Source organism: Symphalangus syndactylus, chromosome 13, assembly GCF_028878055.3.
Source record: "Symphalangus syndactylus isolate Jambi chromosome 13, NHGRI_mSymSyn1-v2.1_pri, whole genome shotgun sequence".
NCBI classification, from domain to species: Eukaryota; Metazoa; Chordata; class Mammalia; order Primates; family Hylobatidae; genus Symphalangus; species Symphalangus syndactylus.
The window spans coordinates 97,627,862-97,644,696 of NC_072435.2; the positions used below are offsets into that span (position 1 = coordinate 97,627,862).

Genomic DNA, 16,835 nt, shown 5'->3' on the forward strand with positions numbered 1-16,835 from the left:
ATTGGCCTACCTTCAGAAGGCCCTCGTTTTCCTTTTTGCTGTTTCCCACAAGGACTATTTTTAGGTACACTGGATATTTTGTGATCTCAATTGGGGTGCGGGTGGAGGAAGAACACTCCATCTTAATTATGGATCTTAAAGACTTGCAAATGTACATAAACAAAGGTAATATGAAAAACACATAGCTTGCATGTGGTACACAGAACAAATTTGATAAAAATCCTTTTTCCTCTTGTAACATTTTTTAAACAACTATATTACTGGCTTAGTGAATAGCTTAGGTAATTTAGTATTCCTTTATACAGTGATTTGGTTACATTCCAATATCTTATTCTTTATTTTTTATATGCCACCCTTCTCTCATTCTTTTAAAAAATGATCCCAGTTAGAACATGACAACTACAAATATTTCATGTTTTATAGAGAAAGTGAATGGCACATTATCAGCACACCTATATTTTATTAAACTAAAAATTCCCTGGTTTCTAGAGGTCAGTTTTCTTTCACCATAAACTTTTATCTAATATTTTAAAAGATTATTGAGGGATGAGGAGGAGGGATGGGATTTACTACTGATATCCTTTGTAGTTACAGTGAGTACTGGGTCTTGTGTTTTTGTATCCCCCAAAGTACTAAATATTGGGTATACTAAATGTGTTTAATAAATACTTGTTGATCTAACTTGTTCTTACAGAATGGTACTGCTTCTAATATACAAGAACATCTGTTATTTGGCAATGACTGGGAATGAGATGTTCTGTATTAGCGAGTTTTAAAAAATAATAAGCTTAACCCATTAAATACTTAAATGACACTTTTACCTTCTTTTGGAGGAGGAGACAATAATTTTTTCTAAATGAATATGTACTTCTTTACCTCTCAAATACTGTAATAATTTTAGCCTTCTTTCAATGACACTAGGTCCTAACTATGAACATAAATATTTATATTTTTCTGTGCATATGCATATACAAACACACACATAAAGCATCAGTTTTTTTAATCAACCTGTGTATATATGTGTGCATATACATTTTTATATATACATGTGTATGCATGTGAGTGCATTTGCATATGGTAGACATGATGAGGAATCATAAAGACAATGGTGTAGAATATGAGGCTGAATGACTAGCAACCCCATGCTTTACTTGCGAATTTCTTTTATTAAACACATCTGTCAGACACTTGCTTTTTGTTTCAGTAATGGCACCTTTTTCATAAAGATACATATTTCTTCATCAAGATATATACTTTTCATAAAGAAAAGTGTATATATATACTTTTCATACAGAAAATATTGCAAGAATATTATCTTTGCTTATTTTTTCAACTTGACATCCTATGATTTATCTTGCTATGTTATTCCTATTTTGATTACCTGTATTTCCCTATTTCTCTTACGAGATTTAATTTCATTCTATTACTACTAACATGAGCTTTTATCCCAAAACTGTAGATCTGCTCAGGGCTATGACACTGTAGAACTCCAGATGGCACTATTTACATTATACTCTACACAACTCATAAATCCCTACAACTGTGCAACTTGACTGCCTTGCCTCTGCCTTACATTTTCGTGTTATCTTATTTTTCTGATATCCAGTCTTATTCATTGTAAAGAAGAACAAAGACTACTTGACTATGTCTTCATATGTAGTTGTATCTGAGCTTATACACAATGCATTATTATTCTATTTGTTTTCCTTTTATAGAAATATATCATAAAATTAAGGGACGATAATTTTCTGTACTTATATATTTGGAAGGCTACATTTTCTGTTTCATTTAAAAAGGTGTAGTAGGCATTATAAAATGTTTGTTAGAAAGGCAGTGTTGGAACTGATAAAGACCAACTTTAATGAGAACTCAATTTTCTTATAAACTTGCACAGATCACAGAATAGTAAAACTAGATGGAGTCTAGTTTTTAATTTTTTTATTATTATACTTTAGGTTTTAGGGTACATGTGCACAATGTGCAGGTTTGTTACATATGTATCCATGTGCCATGTTGTTTTGCTGCACCCATTAACTCGTCATTTAGCATTAGGTATATCTCTTAATGCTGTCCCTCCCCCCTCCCCCCACCCCACAACAGTCCTCGGAGTGTGATGTTCCCCTTCCTGTGTCCATGAGTCCTCATTGTTCAATTCCCACCTATGAGCGAGAACATGTGGTGTTTGGTTTTTTGTCCTTGCGATAGTTTACTGAGAATGATGATTTCCAGTTTCATCCATGTCCCTACAAAGGACATGAACTCATCATTTTTTATGGCTGCATAGTATTCCATGGTGTATACTATTGTGCCAAGAAAATGTGGCATAATAACATTTTGTATTATCAGAGGTACCTTTGTTCACAGTACGACTCTTTATTCTGTTTGATTCAGAATTTGGCAATTTTCAATACAACACATACATTTCATGAACCTTATCAGGTGACAAGATTGTTTTAAAATAGTGTTCTTAGGGCAAAATTCTGCTAGCTGATTATGATATAGTGTCTTTCTGGGAAATGTCAAAGTCAAACATCAGAAAATATGCATAGATCAAAATATTGAGGTTTTTAAATTTTTTTTTAAGTAAGCACTGGGTCTGCTCTTTACAGTACAGAATACATATTATAGAACTGCTCATATAATATAGTCTCTTTTGTCACATATGTGATAATTTAAGTATATGTGATATTGTAAGAATCTTACATTATCACATATGTCCTCTCAGAATTCCTTCTTTCCTTGCTATGAGAGTGTATGATACTATCTACTCTTTCTCATTTTAAACTTGTTTTTATATGCGTTCTGTTTTTTAAAAAATCTTACCTATATTGCTTAGGTTTTGGCCTAAGAGGTTTGGCTTTAATAACCAATCAGAGTTGTTTATTTTTGGTTGGTGAACTAAGCTGTAAATTCTAAAAATACTCCTACTTTGATGTTGTGCATCAACCCAAAAATCTCAGTGGTTTACAAAATAAGCATAAATTTCTTGCGCATGGGTCTACGGGAAGCTCTGTTTCCATAATGCCATATGGGTCCATATCTGCTCCACGTGTTTCTCATTCTGGGATCAGTAGCTATCTAGGACATGCTCATCTTATAGCAAATGACAGGGCACAGGAGGTCAAGTCAAGCCAGGCAAAACACTTGAAGCTTCTGCTGTGTCACACCTGTTAATGCTACATTGGCTTAAACAATTCACAAATCTAGAGCCAATTAGATGGGAAAATCTCCTTTCATGGGAGGGTGAAAGGAAAGCAAGTATTTGTTGAACAATAATATCAACAACCAGTCTGGCAAAATGAGAAACTTAGAGGCAATGTAATGAGGTTTTTAAAAAATTAAATTTATTTAAATTAAAAGAGTTACTCTTTAGTTATGCCTTTCCTACTTTTTAGAGTAATAATGTCCTTTCTTTTATAAAATGATAGTGGTAGAAGGCAGTAAACTTAAAAGTCTTATATTCGACAAAATAAAAAGTTAGCAACCCTATGTCAGTCCCCTAAATGTTTAGAGAATTTTGCTAGTTTACAAAAAAAATCTCAGAGTCATAAGAAAACAAACAAAAACATAGACTACTGAGTGTGATCCTAGGTCTCTCTGGCTTTCGTTCACTATTCAGAGGCCATTCCTTGGCTTGCAAAGACACTCATTTTCCCCCTTTGCAGGTTTCATTATTCCAAATGCTTGTGATTTAGGACAATCTACGTTTTAAAGAGCTGAAATGCCATTATTTATTTCCAGTGATCGAATTTTTACCTTAGAACGATTCCATTTACTCTTCAGGTCACTATATAAACTTGGTTTTGTAGTACCTGGGGCCCTAGAATCTTAATGTCATGTAAATCTTTCATCTCTCTGACATGAAAATTTTAACAGACAGTACATAAAGAATAATGGCCTATGACTCTATCACTTTAAAAAGATGAGCTATATTAAGAAGATTAAAAATTTAAAAAGTAGCTAGCAGCTTTACTTCTAATGTGAAGTCATACATATTTAATAGTTTTACATGTACATTAAGTACTAGTAAATACTAAGGATTTTGGCATAGTTTTATGAAACATTATGCAAAACAGCAGAGCAGCAGTTTTTCTCTTCCTCACAGTATTGTTAAAGCAAATGAAGCAACTGACACCCTTCCAATGACTGATGCACTCATTTCACTCCTGACTCCTCAGCTTATTTCCACCTGCTATTCTTCCTTTTCATCTTGTTCTTTATTTGTGATATTCTCCAGCTTTAGGCACTATTAAAATGTTATAGCTACCTCATCTGTTCTAAATTAGGGGGTGAGGTAGAAGAACATAATAGTTAAATATATTGTATCTAAAGAAAACCTTATGTAGAAACCTCTGAATTTATCAGAACACTAAATTTTCCATCAATCTTATGTAGCAGATGAGAGTCATAGTTCATTATTACACACTAACTTACCATACAGCATCTGTGAAGTAACTTGACAACTTCATTTTACTCCTACTCATCTTGTCCAATATTGAAGAATTTGATCCAATATATGTTTGTGTTTTTTTTTTTTTTTTTGAGATGGAGTATCGCTCTGTCACCTAGGCTGGAGTGCAGCGGCACAATCTTGGCTCACTGCAACCTCAGCCTCCCGGGTTCAAGCAATTCCCTTGCCTCAGCCCCCCGAGTAGCTGGAATTACAAGTGCGCACTACCGTGCCTGGCTAATTTTTGTATGTCTAGTAGAAATGGAGTTTCGCCATGTTGGTCAGGCTGGTCATTAACTCCTGACCTCAGGTGATCGGCCCACCTTGACCTCCCAAAGAGGTGGGATTATAGGCATGTGGCACTGTGCCCAGCCCAACATAGATCTGGATTTCATAAATGTGAAAATCCGAAATAAGAGCTAAAAGACACCCATGGGAGGCAAGGGAAGTTTTCATTAATGGCGATGAGGACTCATCTCACTGGTTTTGAAACTCATGTTTGTGCCATACCTACAGTTCAAATAAGGTATGCTTCTTTTACAACACTCTGTAGAATTTATTTAAAAGTCACATGTTTTTTCTCATTTTAAAAATGTAATTCTCATTAAAATGACAATTTGAAAATGTGGTTATAACATAAGCAACATACCTGCAGGTGTGATCGTCACTCACACTTGCAATTTCTTGGCCTTCTTTGGGATCAAACACCAAACCATTAATGAAATCTGTATGGCCCTCTAAAACCTGAAAGAGAAACAGAAAGCTTAGTAAGAAAACAGAAAAATAACCTACAATATTCCTGCATAATATTTTTGCTTCACTGCCTTAAAAGCTTTCACTGCCTGTTTTTCTATAAATATTTCTTAAGCAATCTGCTATTTTTAAAGCATGATTTATACACCCACTTTTCTAGAAGGGTTATCTTGGAAAGAAATTGATCATTCAACACATTATTAGCTTAGTCTTTCTTTTCTAGTATGCATTTCTTACAAAAATACACACACACATTTTTATTGTACCTATCCTCATATCACCCCCTTTCTCACTTATATAAAGCCTAAATAAAAATTAGAGCTAGAAAACTTTTTAGGGGTACGGAGGTAGAGTACCTCTAGGCTTTTTACCTTATATCTGCTGTTCTGCATACTCACTACTACTTAACAAACACACACAGTACGGACTTCACCATCCAATGCCTTCATTTACATGCTCAATGTGAGTGCCAGCAGTGAAGACAGCTAGTTGTTATAAGCCCATAGTCATCACCAACACAAAAATCTTCTCGACACAGAAGCAACAAATGAGAAGTTGCACAGTGGAGGACTGTGTGAGCAGATAAGGTTCAATCTGTCTAAATCTTGATAGTTGAAATCCTAAATAGGCCTGTCAGATAATTACTTAAATGGTTATCATTCTTTCTACCCTTCCTTCTTTCTAAAAACTCAAGTTTGACCTCAGTTCTGAGGTTATTAAAGCAGTTCTATATAGTACTGCTCACTATGTAGAAATGTAATATTAAAAAAAAAAATAGGATTTGGGTCAAACATTCCTGAGCAACTTTAACAAATCCAGGTCCTCCAAATCATTCTCCAAAGCTTCTGTCACAGTCTACAAGACAAACTAAATTAACAGGAAATGTTTAATGTGTATTATAACTAGCATATTAACTTTGGATAGGTCAAAATTTTATGTACCATTTATATACTTGGTTATTTCTGGTACAGCCTTAAATTAACCAATCCATACAGTACATTAAGCCCATTGTAAATAGCTTACAGCATAATTTTTACTATTTTCTAAATGATTGGAAAGGTTTATAATTTATCTTTGTTTTATACCAATATTCATATTTTGGCTTATTAGAAAGCCAAGAAGGCAATACCATTCTTAAAAGAAAACGTGATGCAATTTCGACCCAATCTGAGGGTTATTATTACAGTAACAGAAAACATACGTAGGTGTTTACTATGTACCAACATTATTCTAAGCATTTTATATGATTTGCTCAGTTAATGCTCATAATCCTATAAGGCAGCTGCTTTGATTACCCACATTTTACAGGTAAGGATATTAGCACAAAGAGATTAGGTTACTTAACCAAGGTCACACCATTACTAAGTAATAATACTGGGGTTTAAATGCAAGGAATCTGGCTTCTGTGTCTGTGCTCTTAACCACTTTGGAATCCTGTCTGTGCTATGCTGTACTGATCATTTGTTCCCATGAAGTTCAACTCTTACTCTATGAATGGTCATGTCTATTATACTCCTACTATATCCAACTGCAAATTTCTAATTCTTTCTTATTTGTTGTTCCTACCTAATATTTCAATTTAATAAGAGATATCAGATTTATAATCTGCAGTCATGATTAAGAACTTAGTTCTTAATAATATAGTAAGCTAGTTATTATAATCTAGAGTAAATGAGACCCTAAATTATATACTGTAATGATGACCATAAAAAGCCATTTTAACATTTTCTTTTTTTTTTTTTGAGACGGAGTCTCGCTCTGTCGCCCAGGCTGGAGTGCAGTGGCGCGATCTCGGCTCACTGCAAGCTCCGCCTCTGGGGTTCACACCATTCTCCTGCCTCAGCCTCCCGAGGAGCTGGGACTACAGGTGCCCGCCACCATGCCCGGCTAATTTTTTTTGTATTTTTAGTAGAGACGGGGTTTCATTGTGTTAGCCAGGATGGTGTCGATCTCCTGACCTCGTGATCCGCCCGCCTCGGCCTCCCAAAGTGCTGGGATTACTGGCGTGAGCCACTGCACCCAGCCAAAAAGCCATTTTAAATTGGAATAAATCCAATTAAAAAAGCAAAAAACAAACACCTTTTTAAAATAAACTCTAAAGATTTATATGGTTGTCAACATACCTTATATTCATTTTTATCTTGAAGATCTGAAGTAAATAATCTAATTTTCATATCAGCAGCTGAAGTACAAAATCTGGAAGCAAAAAAACAAAAATATACCAATTTTCAGCCTTTGTAAGTGAAAGGTCTCCCCCTCCCCACCAATCCTTCCCTCCAGGTCACTGAAGCTTTTATCATAACTCATAATCATGCTTTTTATGGAGGGGGAAAGAAGAATGTTGTGGCTCTACTGTAAAAAGTATTATACAGCCATCACAGGAAGTAGGAGTCATATTATTTTATTTTGAGAACATACAAAAGGTTAGTGTATTCTGGATGTGCTTCTTCAATAATAAAAGTGTAGAAGTTTACACTAAATCAGCACTTGAATTTAATTTTAAATGTTTTCTTAAAGCATAAAAGGATGGATCTTAAAAAATATCTTTATTTTAGCCAGGTCAACAAGAGATGTTAAAAATATTGTTATACATCTACCTTAGTCTTTGCCCTCTTCTGTTATCCATAATCCTTAGTTTTTTCTGTTCCTCCAAATAAATCAGATGAAGTAAGACACTATTTTTATAACTATAAAGGCTGACATATTTATACCTACTAAAGTTTGGAGTATTATTTATACTTTAAACATTTAAAACATGTTTTTCAGTAGTTAATCAATGGATTATTAAATTAAAAAACAAAACCTAAGCAGCAAACACTCCTTTTTTTTTTCCTTGATTTCATACCACTGCAGCCTCCACCTCCCAGGTTCAAACAATTCTCCTACCTCAGCCTCCCAAGTAGCTGGGATTACAGGTGCCCACCACCACACAAGGCTGATTTTTGTATTTTTAGTAGAGACAGGGTTTCACCATGTTGGCCAGGCTGGTCTCGAACTCCTGACCTCAGATGATCCGCCCACCTTGGCCTCCCAAAGTGCTGGGATTACAGGCATGAGCCACTGTGCCTGGCCAACAACTACTTTGTACGCTAGTTTATCTTTAATCCTAAATTTTCTAGATTCTCAGGATGTGAGACAATGGCTGAGAAAAAATATAAATTATATTTATATACGGAAAAACAAAGTTTATTTTCAATTCTTTGGTAAAAAGAATATCATACACAGATCTAAATTTATTCTTTAGTTTGACTACAGTGAGCCATTTTTTCTCAACTAAAGGCTCTTAATCCACAGACCCTGATGTGTTGGTAGACCTTTGCTACTACACCCCTTTCCAGTAATTTGTCAAGAGTTGTTAGAGAAAACAGATCAAAGCCACCAGGGAATGATTCTTTGTCCAAGGTCTTCTCAGAGGTAAAATTAAAGTTGTAGTGGAATAAAGCATGTCTTCTTTCAAGAAATGTCTACTCAGGTTCTTTGCTCATTTTTAAATATAACTGTTTTCTTGTTATTGAGTAATTTGAGTTCCTTACATATTGTTGATATTAGCCCCTTATCAAGATGTATGATTTGCAAATATTTTCGCACAATCTGTAGGTTGCACCTTCACTCTGTTGTTTCCTTTTCTGTGCACCTCTTTAGTTTAATACAATTCCACTTGTCTAGTTTTGCTAGTTTCCTGTGCTTTTAGGGTCAGATCCAAAAAATTCACTGTTGCGGAGATTAATGTTGTGAAGCTTTTTCTGTTTTCTTCTAGCCATTTTACAGTTTAAGGTCTTAGGTTTAAGTCTTTAATCCAGTTTCAGTTGATTCTGCATATGGGGTGAAATAACGGTTCAATTTCATTCTTCTGCATGTGTAAATACCGTTTTGCAACACCATTCATTGAAGACACTGTCCTTTCTTCATTTTATGTTCTTGGCACCTTTGTAAAAAATTGATTGACCATAAATGCATGAATTTATTTCTGGGCTCTCTATCCTATCCTATTGGTCAAGGTATCTCTTTTTATGTTAGTACCATGTTGTCTTGAATACCATAGCTTTTATTTTGAAATCAGGTAGTGTGATGCCTCTGGGTTTGTTCTTTTTTGCTCAAAATTGCTTTGGCTATCTGGGATGTTTTATGATTTCATATAAATTTTTAAATTGATTTTTCTATTTCTCTGAAGAATGACATTGGAGTTTTGATAGATAGGCATTACATTGAATCTGTGGATTGCTTTGAGGAGTAAGAACATTTTAACAATATTAATTCATCCAATCCATGAACACAGGGTATCTTTCCAATTATTTGTGCCGAGTTCAATGTCTTTCATCAATGTTTTATCGTTTCTGTGTACAGATCTTTTACCTCCTCAGTTGAATTTATTCCTAAGATATTTTGATGCTTTTGTAAATCATATTACCTTAATTTCTTTTTCAGATAGTTCATTGTTAGTATATTGGAAAGGTTACTGATTTTTGAATATTGATTTGTATCATGCAACTTTACTGAATTCACTAATCAGGTCTAACAGTTTTTTGGTGGAGTCTTTAGCTTTTCTATATATATATATCAGGAAACAGACAATTTAACTTCTTCCTTTCCTATTTGGATGCATTTTAATTCTTTTTCATATCTAATTGCTCTGGCTAGGACTTCAAGTACTATGTTGACAAAACACTAGCAAACTGTATTCAAGAGTACATTAAAAAGATCATTCACCATGATCAAGTGGGACTTATCCCTGGGATGCAACAATATTCAACATACACAAATAAATATATGTGGTTCACTTTATTAACAGAATGAAAGACAAAAACCACATCATCTCAAAAGATGCAGAAAAAGAATTTGACTAAATACAACATTATTTCTTGATAAAAACTCAACAAATTTAGGTATAGACAAAATGTTCCGCATCACAATAAAGGCCATCTATGACAAGCCCACAGGTAACATCATTCTTAATGGTGAGAAGATGGTGGTCTCCCTTTTAAGATTAGGAACAAGACAAGGATGCCCATTTTTGCCACTTATATTCAAAATAATACTGGAAGTTAGGTAATTCTATTTTTAATTTTCTGAGGAACCTTTGGAATGTTTTTCATAGCAGCTGCACCATTGCTACATACTGACCAACAGTACAGAAGAGTTGCAATTTCTCTACATCCTGGGTCAACATTTGTTATTTTCTGCTTTTATGGTAGTGGCAATCCTAACATGTGAGGTAACCTCTTATGTGGTTTTGATTTGTATTTCTTTAATGATTAGGGATGTTGAACATCTTTTCATATGCCTGTTGGCCATTCATATACCTTCTTTGGAGAAAAGTTTATTTAAGTCTTTTTGAATCATTTTTAAATTGGATCATTTATTTTGTTGTGGTTGAGTTGTAGAAGTTTTTTGTATACATTCTGGATATTAATCCCTTGTTAGGTATATGGCTTACAAATATCTTCCCCCATTCTGTGGGTTGCCTTTTGACTCTGTTGACTTCCCTTGCCATGTACCAGTTTTAAAGTTTGATTTAGTCTCATTTGTCTATTTTTGCTTTTGTTGCCTGTGCTTTTGTTATCAAAACTAAGAAATAACTGACAAATCTAGTGTCATAAAGCTTCTCCCAGATCTTTTCTTTTAGGAGTTTTATAGTTTCAGGTCTTATGTTTAGGTCCCATTTTGAGCTCATTTGTGTAAGGTCCAATTTTATCATTCTGCATGATACTCAGTTTATTCAACACCATTTGTTGAACAGATTATCCTTTTCCCCATTGTGTAGCCGTGGAAACTTTGTCAAAGATCATTTGATGGCTACGTAAAGGTATTTTTCCTAAGTTTTCCACTCTGTTCAATTGGTCTACATATTTATCTTTATGCCAGTACCATACTGTTGATTACTGTATAGCATTGCTATACGATTTGGAATAAAGAAATCTGAGACCTTCAGCTTTCTCTAGATTGTTTTGGTCATTTGGGGTCCTTTGAGATTCCATCTGAATTTTAGGATGGTTTTTCTGTTTCTGTAAAAAGTGCCACAGAGATTGATAAAAACATCATTGAATCTGTATAGCTTTGGGTAGCACAGACACTTTAACACTATGAAATCTTTCAATCCATGAACACAGGCTGTCTTTCTATTTATTTGTGTCTTTAATTTCTTTCTGCAATGTTTTGAAGTTTTTGGTCTTTGGCTTCCTTGGTTGTCTAGTGAGGGTTCATATGAAAGGGGATACTATGCGCTACATTAGCATTTATTTTGCAACTCTGTATATTTATACATTGCACAAGAATGCCATGGCTGGGTGCAGTGGCTCATGCCTGTAATCCCAGCACTTTGGGAGGCCAAAGTAGGCAGACTACTTGAGCCCAGGCATTCCAGACCAGGCTGGGTAACATGGCAAAACCCCATCTCTACAAAAAAAAAAAAAAAAAAAAAATTAGCCGGATGCAGTGGCGTGTGCCTGTAGTCCCAGCCACTTGGGAGACTGAGGTAGGAAAATCTCTTGAGCCCAGGAGGCGGAGGTTGTAGTGAGCTGATATCACGCCATTGCACTCCAGTCTGGGTGATAGGAGCAAAACCCTGTCTCAACAACAAGAAGAATTCTGTATCATCTTTAGCAGGTTGAAAAGTGCCCTCGGGCCAGGCGCAGTGGCTCCTGCCTGTAATCCTAGCACTTCCGGTGGCCAAGGTGGGCGGACCACTTGAGGTCAGTTTGAGACCAGCCTGGTCAACACGGCGAAATCCCGTCTCTACTAAAAATACAAAAATTAGCTGGGTATGGTGATGTGCACCTATAATCCCAGCTACTCGGGAGGCTGAGGCAGGGAGAATCACTTGAACCTGGGAGGTGGAGGTTGCAGTGAGCCGAGATCACGCCAATGCACTCCAGCCTGGGTGACAGAGCAAGACTCCCCCTCAAAAAAAAAAAAAAAAAAAGTGTCCTCAAAAAGATAAGTCTATGTGCTAGCCCCTGGTAACTACGAGTGCTGCCTTATTTGAAAATAGGGTTTTGCAAACATGATTAAATTAAAGGATACTGAGATGATCATCCTGGATCTAGGGTGGGCCCTAAATTTAACAATGAATGAAACACAAAAAAAGATAAACACAGAGGAGAAGGAGATATGAAGGGTAAGAGATTGAAGTGATGCATCAACAAGGCAACGAAAGTCAAGGACTCCTGGCCACCATCAGAATCTAGAAAACAGGCATGGAATGGATTCTCCCTCAGAGCCTAATAAACCAACCCCACTGATAACTTGATTTTGAACATGTGCCTCCAGAACTGTGATAATAAATTTCTGTTGTTATTTTAAGTCATCATGTTTGTGGTGATTTGTTATGGCAACAGTGGGAAATAAATACACCATCATAAATAGTATACAAATATATAACTGTTTCATTAAATTGCTTAACAGATGTTGAGTATCAAGTTATCCCCTAAAAATCTGCCATATTTTAACAAGATTTTCATTTGATTAACCAAGTCAGCCTAGTAGTGCCTCTACTACTTCTTAGCTATGCAACTTGAAGATGGCATTTAACTACTCAGGGCTCAGTTTCCTCCTCAATAAAGTAAAGGAGACTGGATTAGTTTACTTCTAATGCCCTTTGTATTAATAAATGAAAGCACTCTATCCAACTCATTTTAAAATGCAAATGTACACTCTTATCATTACTTTCACTTAACCTAACAAATACCTATATTTAATTAACAATGAATTATAAAAATAGGTGCTTTGATTTGGGACATTACAGGTCTGGCAAAAAGCAAAAAAACCAGGGAGAGCCAAAACACAACCAGGTCCACTCTGTGGTCCTGATGGTGAAACTGGCCCAACTTCCCCACAGAACTAATGTTTATAGTTTGTAGATAATTACAGAGATTGACTCTCCTGATCTTAAAGCCTGAAACTTATATTTGTCTCCTTTGAGTTCCTTTCTCAGGAAACTGACCTTCAGGTCTCCCAGATAGTATAAAGGAACTAAAACTTACCAGATCATTGCATCTGCACAATGAGACACCAGACCCCTCGTTTGTCACGATCGGTTCCTTACACCCCACAATTCCTGTCTTTCCACATGTAGTTACATTTTTTCCCTGCTATATAAACCCCTAATTTTAGTGGGTTAGTGAGATGGATTTGAGACTTATCTCCCATCTCCTCAGCTGCTGCACCTGAATAAAGCCTTCTTCCCTTGCAATACTTGTTGTCTTAGTCACTGGCTTTCTGTGTGGTATGCAACAGGGCCTGGACCAACCCTTTGTGTTTCAGTAACAATGGCAACACGTCAAAAAAAAAAAAAAATCCCCTCCTATGCTGCATTTGGCACACACATGGTATGACAGGTTGCTAATGCCCAAGTTTTGATATCAGAACTTTACCCAATTTAGTTCAACGTTCCCTGTCTAGGCTAGTCAGCTTCCCTTTGGTTGTCTTGTCAGTCCATCTCCCCAACCATTCTTCACACCTCTTTCACAAGTGGACAAGACAAGGAAAAAAAAGGAGAAAAGGAGGAGAAAGAAAAGGCCTACGAAACACTGAAGAAATATGTGTCAGCTGTTAGGGGAAAATGTTTCAAGTATGTTTTTTTTTTTTTTTTTTTTTTTTTTTTTTTTTTTTTTTTTTTGAGACGGAGTCTCGCTCTGTCACCCAGGCTGGAGTGCAGTGGCGCGATCTCGGCTCACTGCAAGCTCCGCCTCCCGGGTTCACGCCATTCTCCTGCCTCAGCCTCTCCGAGTAGCTGGGACTACAGGCGCCCGCCACCACGCCCGGCTAATTTTTTGTATTTTTAGTAGAGACGGGGTTTCACCGTGGTCTCGATCTCCTGACCTCGTGATCCGCCCGCCTCGGCCTCCCAAAGTGCTGGGATTACAAGCGTGAGCCACCGCGCCCGGCCCTCAAGTATGTTAAGGGTAGACTCTGTCTCAAAAAAAAAAAGTGTGCACATGGACATTATGATATATACACACAGTAATGTTCAAACAGCACATTCATAACCCCAAACTGCAAATATAGTATTAATAGAATGCATAAACTGTAATCGACTCACAATGAAATACTACATAATAATAAGTAACTAGATCTACAAGTAGAAACATGGATGAACATGGATGAACCTCATATATATAATGTGAACTGAACAAAGCAGGACAAAAAAATACATATAGTATTATTCTATTCATAAGAAAGTTCATAAGCAGGCAAAATTAAGCTATATTGCTTAAGGATGCATCAATAACTGATAAAACTATAAAAAAAAAGCAAGGGGATGATTATCCTAATAAACATGAAACTGACAGCCTTTAAGGGGAAAGAAGAAGGCTGACTGGAGAGGGGGACACTGGCAGCCTCAAGTGCTAGCAGTGTCCTATCTCTTGACCTCTGTGATGATTACATGAATGTTTACTTTATAATAAACATGTTAAAATGCACATATATACTCTGTGATGGTTAATATTAAGTGTCAACTTGATTGGATTGAAGGATACGAAGTACTGGTTCTGGGTGTATCTGGGTGTTCCCAGAAGAGATTAACATTTGAGTCAGTGGAGTGGGAGGGGAAGACCCACCCTCAGAGAGACACACCCATAATGTGGGTGGGCACGATCCAACTGGCTGCCAGCGCAACTAGAAAAAACAGACAGATGGAGGTGGAAGGAGCTGACCTGCTGAGTCTTCCAGTCTTCATCTTTCTCCTGTGTTGGATGCTTCCTGCCCTTGAACATCAGACTCAAGTTCTTCAGCTTCTGGACTCTTAGGCTTACACCAGTGGTTTGTCAGGGGCTCTTGGGCCTTAGGCCACAGATTGAAGGCTGCAATGTTGGCTTTCCTACTTGTGAGGTTTTGGGACTCAGACTGGCTGCCCTGCTCCTCAGCTTGCAGACGCCTTATTGTGGGACTTCATCTTGTGATTGTGTGAGTCAATACTCCTTAATAAACTCCCCTTCATATATACATCTATCCTATTAGTTCTTTCCCTCTAGAGAACCCTAGTACATACTGTATGTATATTTAAACATGTATGTTATATTTTATACAGGCAAATAAAGGGTAAGAAAAACTGTAAAACAAAGCTTATTCTACCTAATTCTTCTCCTTTGAATTTGTCCCATTATTATTTTGGGAATTCATTATTTCTTTGCTCATAGGAAACTCTAGACAACTTTGCCACAATAATATCACTCGTGTTGAGGGTCTCCTACAGATTTCCTCAGTTATGGCATAATGAAATCACAAAACTTTGTTCAAAATGTCATCTCTAAAACAGATAAAAGCTATTTTGGAAGTTGTTAAAAGAAATATCCCAACTAAAAGGGTTTGTAAAGAGGTATTAATAGCAAAATGAAGCCAAGTTCAGTAAAAATGTCAGCAAACAGAGGAGTTACAGTAATCAAAGAATACTTACTTAAAAAGAAAATTAATAATCTTACTGGGATCTAAATAAAACCAAACAAACAAACCCAGAAAACTTTATGGCCAGCCTTGTGTTGCCCCACTTTTCTTTGAAACCTTGCTGTTTTAGGGATATTTAAGTCCTTCTTTAATTGAACCAGAAAACCTCAGAGAACTGAAATAACATGAACAATGAATTCTCTAGCTGCTGTGCAAGAAAAGCAAGTAGGGATGGAAAGAGTACAAAGGCAGGGAGAAAGAGAATTTAAGGCAACTACATGCTAATGATAAGCCACCATGAAGGGTTTCTAAATGTAAGATAAAAATTAATGATGATAAGAGATGCTGAGTTACACCTTAGTCATGGTGATAGACTACTATTTATTTTAGAATACTATAAAAAAGCAAAGTAAGAGTTACTATAGTATAATCACAATTATGTACAAAAATGAAAAGGGTATTGGGAGTATAGGTAGCATTCTTCTCCTTTTTATTTTCTGTGTTTTCTAAATTTTATTAAGCATTTATTATTTTAGAATAAAAATAATTTATTTGAAAACAAGATTGTGCTGTCAGGTTGCTCTAAAAATAGTCTAAAATTAATGGCCTGCTAATGTCTTTCGAATTTGTTACTGATATTTGTATAGTTCCAAAAAGGACTTGAGACAGTTTACCAAAAAATAATAAAAATCCAACCAAACAAAAACACCAACCAGAAATGATGAAACACAGCAAATTCACTAAAAAGAGGAGAGGAAAACAAGTACTAAGCAACAAGGAAAGTATAGAATACAACAGCTGAATATGTAGATTAAAGAGGTATCACAAAACTTAAAACCAAGAGAAGAAGACTGTTTCCACAGCTTTAAAAATTTAAAGAATCAAAGAGACTTGTTCTTGTTTAGGTCTAGATATTGTGACCACTTTATTTTAATATAAAAGGAAATCAACAGCACACCAGCTGTTGGCAATGACTATGTATGCTGACAAAAGCTATTGTGTAGATTACTCAGTTAAGTTAGCTAAATATCGGTAAAGGCTTCTAGGAAAAAACATGCAACATGTTCACAATCTATAAGAAATCACACAAAGCTTTCTTTTTTTTTTTTGAGACGGAGTCTCGCTCTGTTGCCCAGGCTGGAGTGCAGTGGCGCAATCTCGGCTCACTGCAAGCTCCGCCTCCCGGGTTCAAGCTATTCTCCTGCCTCAGCCTCTCCGAGTAGCTGGGACTACAGGCGCCCACCACCACGCC

The 16,835-nt window shown here is 36.1% G+C and overlaps 2 protein-coding genes across 17 annotated transcripts in view; one reads left to right on the forward strand and one right to left on the reverse strand.

Annotated features, from left to right (window-relative positions):
• The window catches only part of PARPBP (PARP1 binding protein), a 282,808-nt gene that overhangs the window by 172,514 nt on the left and 93,459 nt on the right, over nt 1-16,835 (forward strand). The window lies entirely within an intron of this gene.
• The window catches only part of NUP37 (nucleoporin 37), a 46,075-nt gene that overhangs the window by 19,069 nt on the left and 10,171 nt on the right, over nt 1-16,835 (reverse strand). For all 5 annotated transcript variants that reach the window (XM_055240329.2, XM_063614332.1, XM_063614331.1 and 2 more), the window contains 2 exons: nt 7,327-7,399; nt 5,100-5,194 (listed from right to left, as the gene is read on the reverse strand). In XM_055240329.2, the coding sequence (XP_055096304.1) occupies nt 5,100-5,194; nt 7,327-7,399 (168 nt within the window). The remainder of the gene's footprint in view (nt 1-5,099; nt 5,195-7,326; nt 7,400-16,835) is intronic.